Here is a 15,973-nt window from a genome sequence, read left to right on the forward strand (position 1 = left end):
ACCAAAAATTAAGAACTCAATTTATTTTTTAACTATAATAAATATGTATAAGTTATTACTCTGAATATTTTTTTATATTTACTCCGAAAGTGGTTAATGTAAATTTAATTAAATGAGAATACGTTTTTTATTTTTATATATTCACGGTTAAAAAATTATTTAAAAAATAAAAAAATTAAATAAGGAATAATTTAGAATATTAATATTATCAACGTACTTAACTAATTTGTCCAACTTTCTAGTACTCCCAAGAATGGTATTCACTTAGGTTATGCGCCAGCTTTGTTTTCGTTAAGAAAACAGAACGGTAGGGTTCTACTAGAAGCTAGTGTGCTACAATACTGTATAACGTACCAGACAAACCTCCCAACCACCCCTCTTTTAACCATCCTTTAGAAGCCAATTTCAATAGGCAGGTTACACTACGCGCGCGCACACAATGATGTCAAGAGAGGGACAGTGTGAGTGAAAGAGAAGAAATGCCTAATAAAGTAAACTAGTGGACAAGTGGGTTGCTGGAATTTAACACATCAAAAGTATTTCTTACGTGATTTGCAGGTCTCAGAAAGTCTTATTGAGAATGATATTCCTTCACTTACAAACCGACATATAACATTAAGACGGGTGAAACTTCATATTCGTAATTTTAATTATAATTCTGGCAAGTAGTCAATTAAATAAAGATTCAGTGGAAATTATTATATCCATTTTAATAGGATAAAGTTAATAGCATATCTATTATGATGCTAGATAAGTAATGGATTTATTTTTAAATAAATATATGTGCCGCTTATCAAAGTTAGGTACCACACAATTTTATAATTTTTTGTGTATATATTCATAAGTAAATTGCCTTCCACATTTCCCCAGTTTTAAGTAATTTCAGATCAAGTAGTTCATCGCTTTCCTCTTGTTTTTTTTTCTTATATTCAGTATAAGTTTTAAATCTTAATTTAAAATTATCATTAAAAATTTATTTCAATAATTAATTTTTTTTTAATACTGGCTGGTGCACACCAACCAACCACATTTAGGTTTAGCAGAGCAGTTTGTGATTAATAGCATCTTGTATGCCTTCGAACAAACTCTAATGACCATTTATATTTGTAAATTCGAGACAGTTACTCGCTTCCATTATTTATTAAAAACAAATAACACCACTTTTATTCTTTCTTTACAAGTTTATTTTTAAGTAATAACGAAAAAAGGCAATAAACTAGATGCTTATGTCGTACAACAAATGTTATATTTCGTAGGTATATACCTAATACTGACATAAACAAAACTTTATATCGGTGCATATGACATTTTTATAGCTTTATCTACAAATATGACATTGATTTTGTTATTCGCACAGGGATTTTGCGCTAGTTATATCGTAATTTATACCGACAGGTTGTACGTAATACAATATAATATACAATAAGTATTGTTTCGTCAATACAATTTACAACCAGTTGTAAAATAACATCTACGAAGGACAAAATCTTCCAATCAATATAAATGTATTGCTTTAAATTTCGTAAGAATTAATTTATATTAATTTCAATCATAACTAGATTTGATTCGTTTGATGTACGGATATAAACTAAGAATATTGGTTTCACAAACAACCTTTAATAAACAAAGATTAAAGCTTCAATATTTTTCTGAATTACTATTAATGATTGTCCTGAACTAACCCTTTAAACAACTAAGAGCTGCAGTTCGGTATCAATTGAAAAATACGATAGAAAATTTTAAGAATATTAATTATAATTTTGGAATTATATAATATACTAGCTCTGAAATAAAATACATAAAATATGAAAACCTAAAATTTATCTCGTGTAGAAGTACTAAAAATACTTCACATACTAAACTATTTATCAGATGCACATAATTTATTACCGTATGACTAATAAATAATTTATGTTAAGAAAAGAGCTTAATTTCAACGATAAAAGAAAAACAATACAATAGTAAAAAAAAACTAAACTTCAAAATAGTGAAACATGTTATTTTAATCGTATGTAAAGAGAAAACCGAGCAGTTTTTAATGTATGCCCACTTATGAATATGTATATTCATATAAAATTTAAACTAAAACCTTAATCTATCAGTGCATTGAAGATTCTTCTCAAGATTTTGTGTTTTTATGCATTTTTTTGTTACATGTTTTAAAGTGATAATAACTAGTTTTACAAGTTCTCTTTTTAATCCGTTATTTATTTTTTTATCAGGTTCAAATTTGTAAGCCCACCGGGTTGGTCTAGTGGTTAACGCGTCTTCCCAAATCAGCCGATTTGGAAGTCGAGAGTTACAGCGTTCAAGTTCTAGTAAAGCCAGTTATTTTTCTTAATCGATTTGAATCGAGAAAAACTTTCATGTACAAATGATGAAGTGTTAGCCAATTTTTTTTTTACGTAACATAAATGAATAGGACTGAAGAAATCGGAGGCGAGAATGAACAGCCAGTAGGTGAAGGAAAACACCAAAAATAATTTACCTTAATTTTTTTTCTACTGTTTAGCGTTTCAACTATTTATCGTGTGGGAAGGATGATTTAGTACAATAATTTAATAAATGGAAATTTATAAATTTTCTTATTTATACTGGATATTGGCAGAAACTTTATATGAATAAATTTCATTAAAATTTGGCTAATCATTCATCCAGCTAATTTCCAAGGATTGGATATTTTGATTGAGGACTCCACTTTCCTTAGTGGATTTTTTGTCATTCAATTAAACTTAACAAATTTAAAAGTCCAAAGTTTGACTTGACCTTTTTTATTTTTGTTGGTGTATATAAAACCTGTTTAAAAAAATAATACTACGATTCACCATTTCAGAAAAATTTGGATGAACTGTTCTTAGTTTGAAAATAAATCTACTGAACACATATTGAAGCCGATCAATGAAAAATTTAGATCGGTAATGCATCTCACTATCCTGATAAAAATAATACGATCTTTCCACGGATTGTGGGAAGGATGCAGGATCTACAATTCTGTTGTAGAATTCTACTTAACGATACATCTAGGCCTGGCGATCCACAGATGTAAAAACCTAAAGGTATACTCACTACACGAAAAAGTAATCTGCAGATGTCTACGAGCCCCGAATAAAGAAATCTGCACTAGACATTTTGAGACTTTCGGAAGATTATATGATATAAATCAAATCATCCATCTGACCTACTGGATGAAGGGTGCTACGAAGTTTCGTCGGTGCTTCGATTTGGAGTAGTTTCGTCTGATATTACGAATTAGGATTTTCTTATACTTAATCGCTCCTTCCTCTTTTTGGCTATGAGTATAGAAATACATCCAGGTGAGGAGGAACTTGTAGAATTGGTTTGATCTGTAGGACAGCTGCCTTTGGACCTTCCCGAGATCTATTTCTGGTCTTCGTAATAAACGGCAGAAGTACCTATCAGATACAAACACATATAACAGTATATTGAAAATAATAATTACAGAAAGTCAACTTAACGATGATACAGAGCGCGTAAAATCTCAGAACTCATAACTCAATTAGAAACTTTAAAGTACTAGCGTCGAAAACACAGAATACCGCTCTGATTTCACAAATCTTTTAACGTTAGATGTTTTAGTTTTAAAGAAAAATAGAATATGTGTGAACTATCTAACTTAAAATGTACCGACAATGAGAACCATTTTAATGCGATGATAAAAAAAAGGATTAAGTCATTTTTAACAGTAATGTATAAAGGAAAAAAGACATTTATTTGTACGTTTTCATAGATTAGAATGATGGTAAACAACCTCAATGACAAGAAGAATAATGAAACAGCCTTAAAGAAAAATTTAAAGAAATGATCCAGCTGGTGAAAAATGCAGGAAATAAAATTAGATTTATTAGGCAGGATTTGCAAGATAAAGAGTTTCCTCACACATGCTACAAAAGTTTTTTTTTCGAAAGAAACAAGATCAACCGTAATGCTTCCAAATAATTTAATAAATGTTAAGGATTAGAAAGTACAGATATTAAAAGCTAAATGTTAATTTTTAATAAATTTACTGTAAAATATAATAAAAATCTAAAAATATATCTGAGAAATAGAGTAATTTTCTCGTGAATTCTACGTTTCTAAGTTCAGATATGAATGAAGCATTCTACAAAAATTAACGGGAACAAATCTAATATATTACTACCAAAAATAAATGATTCATATAAATAAATAACGCTTTTTTAAAATTCTACTACAAAAATCCTTCATTAAGTACTAAAAACTAGAATTCTAAAATCAACTAAAATTATGCTCTCAATCATGATATTATCAACTCAGCTTTAATCACATACTATGGATTTTAACTACAATGCAATTTACTAATTCTCGCCGAATTACTACAGTTAAGTAAACAAAAATATAAGTCGTACTAAAAAATGTATACATATTATGTACAACCTATAAACTATGCATAATACAAATAATATGCAACATGTAATTCATTTTTCATTACTAACGGTAACTGCAATTAGGGTAATGCCAGTAATTACTCGGTAATCATAAATAAATAACTCTCCCACATGTTAAAAATATGGAACAAAATTAAGCTTTTTTTTATGGGAACAGATGAAATTGTTTTTGAAAATGCCTTTTATAAACACTCTGAAAGAAATAAACAAATAATCTGCACATGCACAAAATGTTAACAGTTGTATAATACATAAATACGGTTTAAATTTAATACAGTCATAATCCCGTTAGAATAACCCCATTTAATTTAAATTCAGGCCTCACAGGAATTATTAAATTTTAATTAAACACTATACTGGATTTACGAGTACTAGTGTTTTAGCGGCTAACCAACATCAATAAATTAAAAAAGAAAAACAAAAAAAAAAATTACGTGATAAATCTATTTTAGTAGAAATCTAGTACAAATTCTCTCGCTAAAAAAAATTAGAATTACAATTTTAAAATAAAAAGATGCGTATTTTAATAAACAAATCCATGCTGAATTAGGAAAAATATTCACGAAAAAAATTTAATTTCCGGACCGACTTCTGTTACGGCGTAGTTTATTCTATAAGTAGAACGAGAAAATACAGTCCAATTCAAAATATTATCTTTAAAGTTCTATCACTGAATTTTTTACTAACAAATAAATAAGTAAGTACACTTATTGAAGACGATAACAAATTAAACCGACTGTAAAAAAAATTAATCAGATACTAACAAAGAACAGTTTGTATTATAAATGAAGTACATTACGTACTTGTATTTATTATAAATATCCCTTTAGACACATGTTTCAGAAGTTTAAGAAAGAACAACCAGTACAATTCTGTGCATTCTTAGTAATTTAAAGGATCACGGTCGTGGCAGAGGTTAAAACGAGATCCCATCTCGTGCCCAGCTGTACTAACGAAACCATCCGACATAATCGGTAATAATCTACAGTAAATGGATGAATAATCGAAAATTCTTTTAAAATAATCATTATGCAAACAAATTTATATGACTTCATTTTTAAATTGTGAACATATTATTAAATGATTTTTCTTATAAAAAAATAATTTTTTAAATTAATAAAATGTCTTGTTCCATAATACTACAGAAACTAATAAAGTAGACTTAAATAAAGTAGATTGAGTATTGTTTAATATTAGCTTTCGGTTATTTATTCCACAGTTTTATTTGTTAGGTACCACAACAGTAACGGTTTTAAGCGATCTGACATGGGTCACAAACCATTCATTCATTCGGAAAAAAAGGCATACCGTTCTCAAAAACCCAAACAAGACTAAACCGGTAATTTTCAGTTACCTTATTCAGTGAGCAGAAGGAACCGTTATAAATCAGCGTGTCAAGCCCAACGAAATGAAGGTGGTTTTTTTCTAAAAATTATAGTTTGTAAACCTCACGTAAATATCATTACTCTCAAAAAAAGTAACAAAGAATAGTGAATTTTTCTAGAAATTCAGGTCCTTTACAGGATCAGGTACATATGTCATCAGCTTTACAACCAAACGAAAGACAGGGACGAACAGTAAAGTGACTAATTTACTTTTTTCCTTCTCTGAAAAAATGAATTAATCACAACTTGTTAGCGGAGAAGTTCTACAACATATAAATTATGGGTACAATTTGTCCGATATAAAATTGAATAAATACGTACAGGATACTTGAAATCATGAAATATATAAACGTGAATAAAGGAAACAAAAAATAGAATGAGAATTAAATTAGGAGATGATGAAACGAAATTATAAATAAAATTAAAGTTAACAAATACAAGATAGTCTAACATTTAAAATAAAAATTGTGAAGAAATAATTAATACGTTTCTAAGCTAAACATATTAATAGAATTAATTCCCACCTCGTTGAGGTGGGTTTTCTATAAGGTTTATTACCAAATAAATTGACCTAAACATTTACGAATGGTACTTCAAACGATAAATAACCATTAAACCAAATTCTGTACCTTTAATGTAGAGGATGATACGAAAATTAAACATCAAATAAACCGTAAATTACAATTTCGGTTAAAAAAAACTCTTAAAGTTAAACCGAGGAAGAGTAGAGAATTACAAGGTGGCTGAAGGTCAGTGATGGCGTTTTCTGACCTTCACATCAGCTTAGTCCATCCCGCCCAACAGTCTAGAACAGAATGGAATAAGCAGTCAGGCGGCTAAACACAGCGACGTAGTGCCACACAAAGTCGAACCTGTGAGAAAACTCAAATGCCCGCTCGCCCGAGGCAAATCCGCACGCCAGCCCCAACCAGCTGCACGCTGTCAGATCAAAATCTGACTTGGCTTTTGTTCTTCGGATATTTCACGCCTATTACACACAATGTCATGGGTTAAATAAGTTAAAAGTTATAAAATTTGTATCCTAAAGCCTATAAAAAAAATCTGATGTGTTTATTAAGCTTAAGTACGAATATTAAAGTAAGAGTAGACTATTTCACATTTTGTATCGTTGCACGGTGGAAAACAAATAAAGATTACTTTTAACACGAACATAACAAAGAATAATATTTTCTTAATTATAAACGTAGTGAACTACGGCATGGCAAAATTAAAGTTACGGTTACTACTCTAAGAATATAAATAATCACTAAATTTTAATTTGAAGTATCTTTATAAACTGTAATACGACTTATAGAAAGTGTATGAAAGAATAAATAATAAAATACGTTTTTTTCGGATTATAAATTATTACCGTTAGGAAACAGTATTTTCATTAAAAATGTAATGGGAACATAAGTCCTTTATAAGAAATGTTTTCTAAAATTAAACATTAATGTGCGACATTATAACATCCGACAACAACCTTCCAAAAAGGAGATCATCCGGAATAATATGAACACTTGCTTCATTTTTGCTTTAAGTATCAAATAAATAAATATAGTTTTATACATAATAACTTAATAATAGTACAGTACGCAGCTGTTACATAATTTATATTAAATAACAGTTACATATTTTTATATTTAACAGTGTTACTTCGTTAATTATCTGTAAACAAAAATCTGACGTGTACAACACATGACTTCCTTGTACGCCTATTAAATTACATTTACCCTTTTTTTTTTTAAATGAAAAGTACATAGAATTTTATTTCATTAAAACTTCTGATATTTTTTATTTTTGTTATTGAATTATTATTCATATTAAAACTTTTTTTACAATAAATCAATATATTTAAATTTAAAAAAAAGTTAAAATAAAAAAAAAGAGATGAAGTCTGATTCGAACCGACGTGCCCTCTCCTAAAATCCAAATATTTCATTAATTAAACTTTTATTTGGCTATAACTCCCGTTCCAATGAAAATAAGTACCACTTATGATATCTGTTGAAAAGCACTACACGAGGGCTACAGTTAAGAAAGATTCCAAAATCCAATTTTTTTTTTTTTGATTTTGGGCTTTTTTGGACACTTTTGGTTCCGTCGATTGTAATCAAAAGGGAAGGTGCACAACTAGATGTTACAACAGTTGAAAATTAAAAATTTCAACATCCTGCGGCTAATCGTTTTTGAGTTATGTGATATACATACATATGTACGTACAGATGTCACGCCAAAACTAGTCAAAATGGATTCAGGGATGGTTAAAATGGATATTTCCGTTGAAATCCGGAAACCGAAATTTTTCGCTATCACAATACATCCTTAGCTTCGTACATGGAAGTAAAAATAATACAACAAATAATTAAGCAACCAAAATTTCGATTATTAGAATTTAGTACTTAATAATTTAAACAAATTAAATACTTCAGTGTTGAGCAACAGCCTGAAAAACTTAGCTGCATAATATCACACCCGATTTATTTAGAGTATAATAAACATCGAGGCACAGTACCATCCGACTACAAACATAAATAAAATTTATTAAATAACGCTTACCTCCAACACCGGCGTTTGTGATGGTAACCCAGAAATCAATAGTTTTCTCAGGACCGAGTTCCTCGTAGTCCCACTTCTTCTTAACGCGCACAGCCCCGTTCGGTTCAACGGTCACCCACGCATTTTCATCGCGGATCTTAAACGTTTCGCGTTCAGTTTCTTTTTCCAATTGAAAAACTATACGTCCCTCGGTTTCACCATCACCTTCTGTAAAGTCAATTCTTTTAGTCGGACGAACAGCGCGAGTAACACGACGCTTGAAAACGCGGTGCGGACTATCTTCGTTTTGTAATAAATCATCATCTTGAACGGGAGTAGTGAACTGCAGCCAAACTTGCGCGGGTTGGTGAGAGACTCGGCTGGGTGTACGTAGATCATGAGCTTCTATAGCCAATTCCACCTCCGTATCTTCACCGGGTGTAGTCGGTGGTTCTCCGGTAAGAAGGAGATCACCTGTCTGAGGTACAATAACGACCAGGTTGCTAGGCACAGCCAAACGGTATGCTACTCGATCACCATCTGCATCGGTCGCGGAAACCGTTCCTACCGCGGAGAATCTTTTCCAAGATTCTATAGTAATATTATTGAGTCCATTTTTAACATCTCCGATAGTGAACCTATACACGCGTTGCTTGAAAACGGGACTGTTGTCGTTTTCATCCAAAATCTCAACTTTCACACGGGTCACCGCTTTATCTATACCTCTTCCATCAGCCGCCTGAACGGTCAAAGTGTAAGAAGGTGTTACCTCCCTGTCCAACGGTTTAGCGGTTATAAGTTTCACTCCGTTACCAGTAACAGACCCGTTATAAGTTTTTTCATCTTTTAAAGCGAATGCCCCGTCCTCATTACCCGTTACAATAGAATAACGGAGAGGTAACCCTCCGGCTCCTTCTCCGGTAGCTTGCAAGATAGGCAGATCAGTGACCGGTGTACCCGCCGCTGCGTTCTCCATCACTTTACCCGAATCGTACGATTCTTCGGGAAATCTAAGCATATCTCTTCTATCTAACACGTACAACTGAAGAGTATGAGTCGCTGTACTGTTAGGCGTCTCTTCGAGCACTACTAGATTAACAGGATGGTTTACCAGAGGAGTAAGATCGCTCGTGGTCATAACTAGTCCATCGTCAAGTACGGTAAAAAACTGAGAGAATCCGGTCTCCAATAAACGATAGTTCATGACATGGTCCCCCGGAAATTTCTTCACGGTGTAGCCGGGGTAGGTGTCGTGCGGGAGTACGGCCAGTCCGTGGGCAAGGCCTAATCCCAGCACCAACACCACCAGGCACTTCATAGCTAAACCCCTCTCACTGAAACAGAAAAACAAAAATATAAATTAAAACACGTACAAAACAATTAAAAAATATTTAAGCTATACACATAATAAATGTAATATTCCGATATACAAGTGTTTTGGAATCGATTTCCGGTTTGGGCTTAGCATCTTTCTCAAATCACAGTTTCTTCTTAGCAACACACAATCCTTGTATTTTTAAAAAATATTTTAATATTGTTTTCATTAGTGTATGTGGACATAGTTCTTAACAAACCAATGTTGTAAAATAATCAATCATTTTTTTACTTAAAAAAAAGGGATGGTAACAATTGCTCTTCTTACGAGGGCGGTTCTGACAAAGATGGTTTTATATATAATTTTTTTTTTTAACTTGTATGTTAAATTTTTTAGCTATTATTTGTACGTAAATTTTAAACAGATCGTAAAAAACAATTCGCGTAAAAACGCAAAGAGCTGCTATCGAGCAACTAAATTTTAATTTTTAATTAAAATTTTAATTTTAATTTTTCCTTTTAATTTTTTACCCAAAGGTTTCCGATTAGTTTTGTTAAATCTTCGCTAAGAAAAAGCTTTGAATATAAGAATCCATCAGAAGTTAGTTTATTGTTATAGATTATACATAGCAATATGATACTAAGTATTACAACTATAAAACATTTCCAATAACTACTGTAAAAGAAAAATACTTTCAAATCGTCTAAACAGTGCAGATCGTTTGATAAAAGATCGTCTCAGGTTAGTTACCTGAAAAAATTACAAAGATACGGGATTAATCCTCGAAATTAGTCCACTTACATAGCATAACTTTGAAATGGAATGCACATTGGAATACAGATAACCAAGAAACTAATAATGAGATAAAACTAAATAAGTTTTATTTATATTTATAAAATAGGTTTATCGTATATAAATTTTACGATAAGCAAAATAAAGTAACACTCATTTTTAAAATCTATAAATTATTACAGAATTCATTTGCTTTTTAATTCCTACCATTATCCTGTTAACAAAATATATTTTCTTTTACAAATTGTTAGCCCGTTCAGAGTAAAAAAAATAATTTTTACTGAATCAAGATTAAAAGTATGAAATTGCAATATATATTTTTGACAGATACTTTACATATCCCTGCTGTAAACGTCAAAACTGAAGCGGTTCTAATATCCGCTGAATTTATATGTACTCGTATTCTTAAAGCTTGCATATGCATTCTTAACAACCACAGTTTTAAAAACAGCTTCCTATTTCAGATAGCAATCTTCAATTTAAGATTAAACTGCATAACATGGATAAATACAATTTAAATTCTTTACTTCAGGGAAATAAAGGAAACATTACAATTAGTAGTTAATTATTACTGATTCGAATTAAAAATGGCCCAGAATATATTAACCAAATTGTCTGAATAGAAAGCTTGTAAAAATTTAGATTTTGCAGTAGAAAAATGAGCAAATAGTATGCACGAAATGCTTACTTTCTATTTAAAGTTGTGTAGTTACTTCATTTGGAACTCTTTCCACTTTTTTTAACATAATTTTCATATTATGTACACAAATCGCTAAATCAGGCTTATATAAATTTTGTCCCTCACCGACAAGCACATCCGCTTCAATATGTTGTTTCACCTTCGATATCCCTGCAGTTCGGTAACTCTTTAAGGCTGGATTAATTTGATGCGTTAATTACTTATCATTCTTATATATATATATATATATATATATATATATATATATGTATATTTATATATAAGAATTATGAAAAAAAATAAATATATATATTCATAATTCTTGTATATATTTATATACATATATATATATATATTTATTTATTTATTTATTTATTTATATTTGTATATGTAGAATATGCATATTTATATAAGAAGAATATATATTCATATTCCTATTTATATGAATAAAAATAAATATATATATGTATATAAAGTGATTCTAATATTATATACATATTCTATATATACTGGACACAAGTTATACGGTACATTTGCTCTATTTTTATTTGATTTAAACGGTGATGAAGGTTATCAATGTAATCTATATATTTGTATGCCCGCAAATAGAACCATTGAATTTTCATCAAACATCCACCTAATCAGTCAGATAGATTTCTTTTCTCGTTGTTATATATATATATATATATATATATATATATATAAAAGTAATTAAACAACAAGTGGTTTTTTTATATTTGCGAGCATAAATATATAGATAACTTCCTTCACTGTTTAAATCAGACAAAAATAGAGCAAATGTACCGTATAACTTGTGACCAGTATCTTTATTTATTTATTTATTTTTCGGTTATAATAAAATATTAAACAAAAATTTCGAAATATTCATCTAAAAATAAAGACGTATTTGCGAAACTAACAACTACTATAAAAGAAATACGAGTATAATTCGTACGAAACCTTGTTATAGCCTTTATATTTATAAAAAACATTTCCGACAAAGAAATAACATTTTGTCCTTTACAACAAAGCACGATAGTTAATTTGAAACTAGGTTTTATAATAGATTTGGTCCTTGATAAAGGTTCATTACTTTGCAATATTTTAAACTACGATAATAACGTAAATAGAATAGAAAATGATCGAAAATACGAATATATTATAAACAGTATTAAAAAAAGAAAAAAAATGTGGAAATAACGGCAGTTCATAATTTACAAGAAAATAAACAATATGAAATGGAAAGAAAATCGTTCATTCTTTACCGAAATGAGATAGGTAAGTTTAGGTAGCAATAAGTTAGGTATGGTATATCGAATATAATTCTGCATATACCAGTTATGGTAAAGTATATGGACAGGATTAGCACGGTATGGCATTACATGCACGCACGCTACCCTCTATATCACGGAATGTTATCATCAAAGGTAATCCTGTTGCAAACTATTTATAACTAGATGTACCCTACATCCCCAAACCATCTATTTTAGTTTACCCTCCATTTTAACCTACTAATCAAATTAAAACAAGGACATGGATTTAGAAACTAACTAATTCAAAGTACTGTATTTACACTTTATTATTAAAATAAGTGACCTGTAAAGCAAAACTTGTACATTGATGTCAAATGTTTTTTTTTAGTTCTGCTAAACTGTAGTCTATTAACAGTGTTTCAAAAACCGTAAACAGTAAGAAAATATCGGCTTTCAGTTATTAAACAAGCACTTATTGAAGAAAAAAAAACGGTAAAATACAAAATATACTATGTAACAGCGTCAACGATTTTTATGTTCCATGTCGTGATGTGATTTAAAATATAGATACAGGAAAAAGATTAGAATATCACCGATTATAACTAATAGTATGGATACTAAGTTTTATTTGTGCACGGTAGAAAAAGATTAGTATCCAAGTAAATAGACGAAAACAACTAATATAAAGTACAAAGAAAAAACTTATAAAAGCAGACCATTACCACAAATTACATAATAAACAATAACCATTTATAAAATTTGGAAACCTATAACTAGATACGCATTTTCATTGTTAAACAATCATCATCGGTGTATATAAATTAATTAGAAAAACATTAAAATATAATAGCAAAACATTGAAACTAAAAACATCACAAAAAATTTATTTGTATTTATTAACAAAACAAAAAACAGAAAATTAAAAAACAAAAACAACTTAGCTATAGGGAATGAGGTGAAGAAAAATGTTGGCTTACAAAATTAAGCCGACACAACTTAAAGCCGCCACGCGAACTCTAATATTAACTTTTGTCTTTAATGCTTATGTTTTGGTTTGTTTCATAAATTTGTTTTTTTTCATTCATTTTTTGTGAATTTTTTTTTGTAAATTCGTTTTCATCATCGGAGGTATAGGAAAATTCAGACTAATACAATGAAAATGCAAATCTAGTAACGGATTTTCATTTTTTGTAATTGTTTCTTGAACGTTCCCTTTTCATTTTTCTCTTTGTTTTAACTAGCAAAATGTGAAACTATTTTAAATTTATAATAATTTTTAATTTAATCATTTATTTAAACATTGGATAAGCTACTGCAAATAGTTTTTGAAAGAGATGTATGAAAATGGGTGAAAAACTGGCAGACCTCACCGGGAATCTGATACTACTCATTAAATGGTTGAAATGTCACGTAAATGGTTGATTTAAAAAAAAAAACGACAAATCCCACTGTAAATTGATCTATAACCTTTTTTTAAGTAGTAAAAATTATCTGAACGTTATCATTACTTCTCGCCTATTACTAGAATGTAATCTACTACAATAATCAAAAGTATTTCCTAAAAAATTAAAAATTTTTGTCGTATTTAATTTTTTTTTCGGTGCAAGTTACTTAAAACGCGTCAATTCCAATAAAAAAAAAAACAACAATATTTTCAGGAATGCGGACATCCTCGCAAACATACTGTCTGTATGTAACCTTCGGTTAAGGTTTTTTTTCTAATTTCCCTGTATCCAATAATTTGCTTGAAGCTAAAAATAACGGGAAAGTTTTGAGCAACAAACAGATGAAAGTATTACTTACAAGCACACGTAATATGAATCAGTAGTAAAGTACTTCAACAATCCTTTTTCAATAATATTTCTCAAACCATTATAATTACTTTAACAAAGATCAACATTTCTCTATAATTCATGAGATAAATAAATTTATTTAAACTGAATTAAAAAGAATACTTTTTAAAACACTTTAAAAATGCTTTAACAGGATTTAAAAGTGATCTATAACGCTTCTCATAAATTCTGTCCAAAGGAACAAAAAATCTGCTAATTTACGATTCAATTTCTGCACTCTTTGAAACAAAGAAACAAAAGAAAACATTTTTAATATAAATAAAATTGTAACATCAAGTCATTAAATTCGATATTAGAAAACTTTAATTATGAAAAAAATATTTTATTTAATACGACCCAATTTCTGCAAAATATAGTCATACGATTTTCATTTAACATTAAAATATATAGATTGCCTTGTTAGGTTAAAATTAGTCCGAAACTAATCGACATAATAAATAAAGTTTACGTACAAACAGAGTAGTGAAACAGAGACTGACTGATTGAATTCTATTTGTTACGAGTTCTCGAAAAAAAACTACGGCAACAATCAAACAATAAACTATGCACTTAACAAATGTACAAAAAAATAGTAATTTTAAACGGTGAAAAATAATTCAGTAGAATAGTAAAAACGAGAAAAAAATTAAATAAACAACATTATCCTTTTAAGATATTAACTAATCGGAATGGATTATCCTGCTGAGTTGAAGCAGCGTGAAATGCGTTGTTCATAACAGAAAACGGTACATTAATTGTTTGTCATTTTGGTCTACTTGCCAGTCTTTCTTATAGTTCCACGAGTATAAAGTGAGGTACAGGAGGTAACAATGAGAATTTCCTTCTCTGAGAGTAACGATCTTCACTGTACATCACCTCACATTAAGTATAAAGGCTGTGTGATCAGCCGAGCTAAAGTTCATAAGTACCTAGGTGTCTTGTTTGATGAGAATTTGCTGTTTAGCAACTACATTAGGCAACTAGCGGCGGACGCCGTCTCTGTGACGCACAAGCTTAGGAGGATTGCTCGGAAGGATTAGTGGCTGTCAGGCCGTCATTTGTTCATAGTCTACCGAGATGTCTTCGAACGTATGGCTTCTTATGCTGCTCCGTTTGGGCGCATAGGTTGAACAGAAATAGAGCACTTATTCAGAATTTAAGGAGTGCCCAGCGCTGAGCCTTAATAGTATGCACTGGTTTTTTAAAACAACCTCCTACGAGGCTACTGCTGTATTGGGAAAGGCTCTCCCAATCGATTTAGTGGAGAAAGTTCGGACGGCCATGTAGAGAAGTTGCGAAGACATTCGGTCTTATACTTTAGGGCAACCGAATGGGGTGGTGGCGGGAGAAATGCCATGCAAATTAAATTCACTGTACATCCAACCTCTGTGGTGAACATAATGAAGGTGTCTTACCTGTAGAGTTTAAAATGTTGTATACATTTCGGTGACATTGGCATGCTGATATGCAACCAAATATTTGTATCAGAGAAAATGACAATTGGAAATCAGTTCACAACTCATCCCCCAACTAATATCCCTATCAGGCAATGTTTGTTATTCTTGAAAAATGTTAATTATTTATGGAAGGGATTTCTGATTGATATTAGTTTGCCTACAGTAATTAGGAAAATATAATTAATTTAGGGAGTAAATTTTTTATTCAAGAAAAGAATTCCAGAAACTGCAAAGGAGGAAACTCATAGTGAAGACCGGAGAGCAAAAAATTAGGAGAAACGAGATAATGACAGAAAGA

The 15,973-nt window shown here is 30.2% G+C and overlaps 1 protein-coding gene across 1 annotated transcript in view; it reads right to left on the reverse strand.

Moving 5' to 3' along the window:
• The window catches only part of LOC142320024 (neural-cadherin-like), a 588,354-nt gene that overhangs the window by 558,329 nt on the left and 14,052 nt on the right, over window positions 1–15,973 (reverse strand). Inside the window, exon 2 of the mRNA XM_075357704.1 lies at window positions 8,369–9,681. Within this exon, the coding sequence (XP_075213819.1) occupies window positions 8,369–9,665 (1,297 nt within the window). The 5' untranslated portion in view covers window positions 9,666–9,681. The remainder of the gene's footprint in view (window positions 1–8,368; window positions 9,682–15,973) is intronic.

Source organism: Lycorma delicatula, chromosome 2, assembly GCF_047948215.1.
Source record: "Lycorma delicatula isolate Av1 chromosome 2, ASM4794821v1, whole genome shotgun sequence".
NCBI lineage: Eukaryota > Metazoa > Arthropoda > Insecta > Hemiptera > Fulgoridae > Lycorma > Lycorma delicatula.